General features: G+C 39.1%; 1 protein-coding gene across 1 annotated transcript; it reads left to right on the top strand.

Annotated features, from left to right (window-relative positions):
• The first annotated feature begins 1,148 nt into the window (after positions 1–1,148).
• Positions 1,149–6,763, top strand: LOC131143770 (phosphoglycerate kinase, chloroplastic). Its single transcript, XM_058092082.1, has 6 exons — positions 1,149–1,879; positions 2,620–2,697; positions 2,820–3,080; positions 3,761–4,078; positions 4,243–4,401; positions 6,385–6,763. Exons 1-6 carry the CDS (start codon positions 1,472–1,474, stop codon positions 6,592–6,594), a joined length of 1,434 nt encoding a protein of 477 aa, XP_057948065.1. The 5' UTR covers positions 1,149–1,471; the 3' UTR covers positions 6,595–6,763.
• Positions 6,764–7,434: the final 671 nt, after the last annotated feature.

The following is a 7,434-nucleotide window of genomic DNA, read 5'->3' as shown; positions in this document are numbered from 1 at the left end:
TCAACGAGAAAATATGAATCGGGATATGAAAAACGAAGAAAGAAAAAGAAAAAGAAAATATTAAGGGTCTCTAATTAAATCATTCGTCTAAGACCCCATATTGTAAAGAACTGGCCCTGATTATAACCATGAGGAACTTCAGATTCAAAATTTACTCCTCTAAGCTTGTAATACTTATTTGGTTTGGTGTAAACACTTCAAATACTTTTCCTACTTAATTCTTCTGGTTGTCTTATTAAGCTTGAACAGCCCAGACTCATGCTTCTAGATAATGGCTTTTGTGCTTGAAAATTTATTTTAACATTACCATTTGAATCTTGTATTATACTAGTTGTAACTGTCTTATGAATTTCTAAAGTTTTTTCTTCATTTTCATTTAGTTCATCAAAGTCCCATTCCCCGCCCCCCACCCCCACTACAGTTCGAATCTCATTCTAAAAAAATTTCTTTAGTTGACATACTAACAATGTTCTATCATTATTCGTTTGTAATAAGAGGGTATATCCTTGAACTTTCCTTGATTGCATTTGGAAAGACAATTGAGATAATAACTTCATAATAAACTCGGTAAATCATTTTTTATAATTATCAACGCTTCATCATATTTTTTTAGATTGAAGTGTAAAAATATAATTTTTAATCATGTATTATGAATTTTATGCTATTTATAATTTTCTTTTATCATTTTTTAAAAAACAAGGACCAATAGGTACATGAGATGGTTATAAATTAGATTTCACATATTGAAATTTATAATCCATACTTAAATTAATTTAAACAATAAATCTCAGTTGATTTCACAATTTAAATTGTGAATTTAAATTAATATAATTTTAAGTATTTATAATTTCAAGTAAATTCCAAATTCATGCATATAAACACTGCGGCAATAGTAAGCTCAGTTGGTAGGGCGAATTTCGGAGGGTACCTTTCACGAGGTCAGGGATTTCTCCCCCTCGGGTTCGATTCCTGCGGCGGGCTCTTGAATTAACCCCTCTGTGGTGTGTGTGGGGCCACCACTACAGGGCGTGGGATTAGTCACGATCGGTGTGTGCGGACCGTAAAACGGACGTGCGTTGACGGTTGTGGACACCTGGCAATACTCAAAAAAATAAAATAAAATAAAATAGTAAGGATGGGTGAAAAGAGGAATCAAGGAAAAAAAGTTGCAGGGCTCTCTCTCTCTCTCTCTCTCTCCCGCTGAATTTAGTTGAAAGGCTCGACCGTCTTCAACCTCTTCTCAACGATAAGAAAATCGGAACTATCCGCACCCTATCAAATCACTCCCCTTCTACTCTTCTCATCCACACATAAACCCTGCCTGAACGCCTTGTTCTCTCCGTCTCTCGCGCGCGCGCACACACACACACGCTCAGGGGCGCTCGTGCGCACGCACATTCACTTACGCACACACTCTCTCTCTCTCCCTCTCTCTCCACAGACGCCCACACACTCTCCCTATCTGAAGCCAATGGCTTCAGCAGCAGCACCAGCCTCTTTCTCCCTCCTTCCCACCACCTCCACCACTCGCGCCTCTCTCTCCACCACCCGTTTCCTCCATCTCCGCTCGCCTCTACGCCGTCTGGGTTTCGCTGGAGCCGCCGCAGATCCACTTCTCGCCGTTCACGTCGCGACGAAGCTCCGATCCTGCGTACCCGCCGGTAAGCCCATAAGGGGCGTCCTCTCGATGGCCAAGAAAAGTGTAGGAGACCTGACGGCGGCTGACTTGAAGGGCAAGAAGGTTTTCGTGAGGGCTGACTTGAATGTGCCTTTGGATGATAACCAGAACATCACTGATGATACTAGAGTCAGGGCTGCAGTGCCTACTATTAAACACCTCATCAATAATGGGGCAAAAGTCATTCTTTCTAGCCATTTGGTAAGTGGATTCTTGAGAATTCGCGGTTTTGTTTACTGGGTATTCACAATTCGATTTTAAGGTTTTTGATAATTCGAGTTGTATTTTTGCAATCTTTCATTCTAAGGTTTCTGGACCTTTCATTGCTGGGTATTCGCAATTCGATTTTCTTCTTCGTCTTCTTCTTCTTCATTTATTTATCGTGGTAATTTGGATGTCATGTTCTCTAATGTGTTCATAATTCTTCTGCTTTATAATTGGTGGTCCTGGTGTGCGATGGAAGAATTGGTCCCTATTTCTTTTTATGTTCACTTCGTCCTTGATTTTCACTCTTCATTCTTCATATTAATTTGTGGCTGGGTTTGCTGCTATGCAAAAGAAGAGAATGATACATCCCTTTGGAGGCATCCAATGAAAAGAAACAAAATAAAAAAGGGGGAGTGATAATAGAATCCTCAATATAATGTTTGGAACACAAAAAGGTTGATGTACGACTGATTTGATTTCCAAGTAGTGAAAATTTTTCCCTTGGTGCTTTGGCATTACATTTCCTGGGAAACAAGCTGGAATGTTGTGAATCATGTATCTGTTAGGCTGTGGATGCTTCAATAATATGGCTTCACTGGTAATATTAATGGATGCCCATTTGACTAATGTGATGTTACTGATTTAGTTTTCCATCATATTAATGGCTCCTTATTTGTTGCTTGTGGGCTTAAACTGTTCAAGCTGATAATTTTGCATCTTTATTGTGTTCTCAGGGACGGCCAAAAGGTGTCACTCCAAAATTCAGTTTGGCTCCTCTTGTGCCCAGGCTATCCGAACTCCTTGGTATTCAGGTACACCTTCTTCAGGGACCCAAATAATAATAATAATAATAACAAGCTGAAACAAAACCCTTGTGTTCATGTGGTGACTGAGATTTTGTTTCTTTCCCTCCTTCCTCTTGGGATTGGGGCAGGTTGTAAAGGCTGATGACTGTATTGGTCCAGAGGTGGAAAAGTTGGTGGCTACACTCCCAGATGGTGGTGTTCTTCTTCTTGAGAATGTGAGGTTTTATAAGGAGGAAGAGAAGAATGAGCCTGAGTTTGCAAAAAAGCTTGCTGCCTTGGCAGATCTCTATGTGAATGATGCATTTGGGACTGCACATAGAGCCCATGCCTCAACAGAAGGGGTTACAAAATTCTTGAAGCCATCAGTTGCTGGTTTCCTTTTGCAGAAGGTGGGACTTATGAACTGTGGGTTCTTGTTTTCCTCAAATCCACAAATCTTCAATTATTTTGATAATGGTTTTGACAATTTCAACTAGATCTACATTAGCAGGCACAAACGGATGGTATCAAATGTTGAAATACTGGTCGTTCACCATTTCACTAGCTTAACTGTTCAGTGGTCCATGTTTTATGACTCGAGTATCACTATCTCTAAAATGCAGTAAATCAATTGTAGTAGTAGTAGCATGAATGGTTTGAGTCTGAACTGTTCCTGTCATATTTGTTATTTTGCCCTTTGAATTTTTGAATGGTTGTAGCGATAATAGTGGTGGTGCTAGTTTTTGAATGCTTTGAATCTGGATTGTTTCATGTTATATCTACCACTTAATTTTTAAATGTTATTAGCTAATAGTTGTCTATGCTGGCTAATCTTCAATTTTAGTGAGCCTGCTTTTGTATGTTCTGGAGTTCAATGTGTCAAATGTAAAAGCAGTAATTACTAAAGTTCATGCATTTAACTGTAAGTAGTCATTATTCCTTCATGCTGTGCATGATTGTAGCCATTTTGACCTATCACTTGTTAGGAATGTAGGACCAACCATTTAATGTGGCAAATCAAGTGAAATTGTTCCTTTTCTTCGTTATATTTCTGGTTGATCTTCTATTAAGTGAAGTTGCGCTATTTTAGGAACTTGACTACCTTGTTGGAGCAGTTTCAAACGCAAAGAGACCATTTGCTGCCATTGTGGGAGGTTCAAAAGTCTCCTCCAAGATCGGGGTGATTGAGTCACTCCTTGAAAAGTGTGATATACTTCTTTTGGGTGGAGGAATGATCTTTACATTTTACAAGGCACAGGGCCTCCCGGTGGGCTCTTCACTTGTAGAGGAAGATAAGCTTGATCTTGCAACATCTCTCCTCAAGAAGGCCAAGGACAAAGGAGTGTCTCTCTTGTTACCTGCAGATGTGGTTATTGCAGACAAGTTTGCCCCTGATGCAAACAGCAAGGTTTGTCCTATTTAAGCTCATTCACTTTCAATATTGCCTCCGAAAAAGAAAATCAGAGTGGGTTGGTTTTGAACCTATAGTAACAATTGTTTCATTAACTTTTAATCCTGAAAATTTGGTCATAACTATGGGCAAATATTGAAGGAGTGATTTGGTCGCTGCAGATAGTGCCAGCATCTGCCATACCAGAAGGCTGGATGGGATTGGATATTGGACCAGAATCTGTCAAGACATTTAACAATGCTCTGGACACTAGCAAAACTATTATCTGGAATGGGCCAATGGGAGTGTTTGAGTTCGAAAAATTTGCTTTTGGGACAGAGGTATGGAAGAAATTGCTTTCTAATTTTCTTGTTTTGAAGTTTGAGGGCATGATGTGCACATATATGTGTGTGATTTCTATAAATGCCTATTGGTTACAAGTGGCAAGGAGTGTCAATAGGGATGGGAATGAGGTGGGTTTGGGATTGGGGTGTTGCCAACTATGGTTTAGTGTTTGCTGTCCCATGGTGAAACTTGAAAATATACTGTCAGTACCCAGATCTTTCTCTATAGTTTTCCTGCAAGAAACGAAGTCGAGGCAAAGAAATTCCCCAAATAAGCCCCTCCACACATGTATATATTAATTGTGCATTGAAAGCTAACATATGATCCACTTTAAAGAAGTGTGTTTATAGAAAATAGTCCTGGACCATACTTGTTTACCTGTCCCATGCTGATTTCCTTTGCTCCAATCCGGCATTATAGTATTTTGCAGGAGGGAGTACGTATGTAACTTGGCTAGTATGATGATGACATGCATACTGCTATTTCGTTCTGTTTGGTTTGCAGAATCAGAGCAGGAATAGAATCAAATTTCTGGAATGGAATCACATCCCTGCGTTTGATTTGCAGAATCAGGGTTCCGTTGTTTGGGAGAATTGTGATTCCTGTCCACATGGACTGGAATCATGGAATCAACCCATTCCCCATAACACTTTTGTATCTCCATAACACTTCTTCTCTTTTTCTTTCTTGCTCACTGTCGCTGCCATAGTAAGCCCACCACCACGAGCCTTTGCCGCTGTTATGAGCCTTTGGGCTGTGATGAGTCCTAGCCACTGTAAGCCCTCTTCCACATCATTGTTGAAAACAACGGCTCTGCAGCAGTGAGACGATCATGACATTGCCTGCATTCCATCTCTCGCAGATCATTGCTGGCTTTGAGGCCTGTTTCTTCTCCAATTACCTCAATTTTTTTCTGGCAAGTAACCAAAATAGCAGCAGCATCTCCGGCAAGGCTGCTTCCAAATACCCTTACCCACCTGGATTTCCATCCCCCTCCCCATTCCGAGTCTTCAATCCTCAGCCATGGTTGGAATCGGCAGCCATGATCTGCAGCCAGCAGCCATGATCAGGAACAGCAGCTTGCTCAAATAGATTACTGTGAAGAAATTTTGAAGCGAAAAATAAAACCAAAATTAAAATTTTGATTTTAAAACTTATAAGGGTATTTTTGGAAAATATTTTGTTATTTCTTCGTTCCTATCTCTATTCTGTGCGACTATCCAAACGCAGTAATGGAATTCTTATGTTGATTCCATTCAGGTCTTGATTCCATTCCCACTCATTCAATTCCTATTTCTTTTCATTGTGTAAACCAAACCCCCGGGGGTTGGGGGGGTGGGGGTCGAGTAAGGGTCTTGTGGTCTTATCCTTTTTCATATTACCCTCAATTGTTTTTAGATAAAAAAAGTGTATATATTAGAAGAGAGAGAAATTACAGTACATCAAAGGACAAGGAATCTTCTCCCAAAGAAAAAAAACTAAACAATAAACAACAAATAGAAGCAAAACTAAAACAGCCAGGATCTCCTTTTAATATCAATGAGCTGAACCCGGAGAATACTCCAAAGGCGAAACAACATAAGGAGGCCAGAAAAGGAATCCTACTCTGCTAATCTCTGGATATGTCTTCCTCCCCATGAAAATTATAGAATTATAATCCAACTAAATCCTCCACACAATGGCAAAAGTGGCACATCTCCACAATAATTACCCCTACACAAAATATTTAATTAGGGTAAAGAAAATACTAGGAAAAATAATTTTATGGGTAACGGAGAAATTGAATTATTTTACTTGATGCCTGCTGTTAACTTTATGAAAGTACCCTTCAATAAATAACAACAATATCAAAACATGTTTAGAATTATTAGGAAAATGGTGGAATGTAAAATGATTTTTCGTTTTTTGTTTTCTTATAAACTGCCAAGGAGTCCACTAATGCCTCATCTTGCGTTCATTGATGTTGCCTTTGCTGGCAGGCGGTTGCAAAGAAGCTTGCTGAGCTTAGTGGAAAGGGTGTGACGACAATTATTGGAGGTGGGGATTCCGTTGCGGCTGTAGAAAAAGTAGGAGTTGCGGATGTGATGAGCCACATATCAACGGGCGGTGGTGCCAGTTTGGAGTTGTTGGAAGGCAAACCGCTTCCTGGTGTTCTCGCTCTTGATGAAGCCACCCCAGTTGCTGTGTGAGATGAGTTTATATTGATTCTTTGGTTTTGGGTAAGCTGTTCTCATGTGATCTTATTTAGGTTTGCCAACACAAAACAAAATGCCATTGAAAGATGGAAGATGAGATGTCATGTTGCAAATTTAACCATCGCTTGAAATATATATAAAGTTTTCTCTCCCGCTGTTTAAATTTACTGGCCTAGAGGGAACGTGAGGACTGAAAATTGTAGCCTATTACATTCACCTCAAATTAAACCTTGATGCTAAAATAAAATAGTAAACTAAAATTTTTGTCAATTAGAATGACAATGTTAAGCCTCGACTGCCTGAACTATTTGGTGTTCTTCAAAATTATTGGAGGCCAATTTTGCTTAAATGATGGATTCACAGATACGTAATAATTGTATGTGTATACATTTTACTGCCACCAAAATCAAGACCCGCAGAAGTTCAACACTTTTTAAAGATATTTCCTGTGTTAAAAAAGAAAGTTGCACAACGTGCATGTAATTTGAATGGAAGAGGAAGAAGAGATCCATAATTGTTACTATAAATGGAGGTGTCTTGGAGCATTAAATAAAGTACTTCTGGTTTGTCTCTCTCATTGTGCAAAAGTTTGCCCGAGCATGTAAGCAAGTGCAGGGAGAGAAAAGATGATTCAGTAATATTATAACTTTATTTGTTGGTAGACGTTTGAGTTGTAAATAGGAACCTCTTATTCCTATGTTGTTGAGTCAAATTTATATTAGCCATTTCAAATTGAAGTTTTATATTAGCTGCTTTGAATTAGGATATTCACATGGTTGAATTTTCTTTTATATGATTTGCAATTTTTACTGTCATTAATTTCTGGGGCTTTGT

The sequence above is a fragment of the Malania oleifera genome, chromosome 12 (genome assembly GCF_029873635.1).
Source record: "Malania oleifera isolate guangnan ecotype guangnan chromosome 12, ASM2987363v1, whole genome shotgun sequence".
Classification (NCBI taxonomy): domain Eukaryota; kingdom Viridiplantae; phylum Streptophyta; class Magnoliopsida; order Santalales; family Ximeniaceae; genus Malania; species Malania oleifera.
The sequence above is the reverse complement of the archived record's forward strand: the minus strand, read 5'-3'. Positions and strand labels throughout refer to the sequence as shown.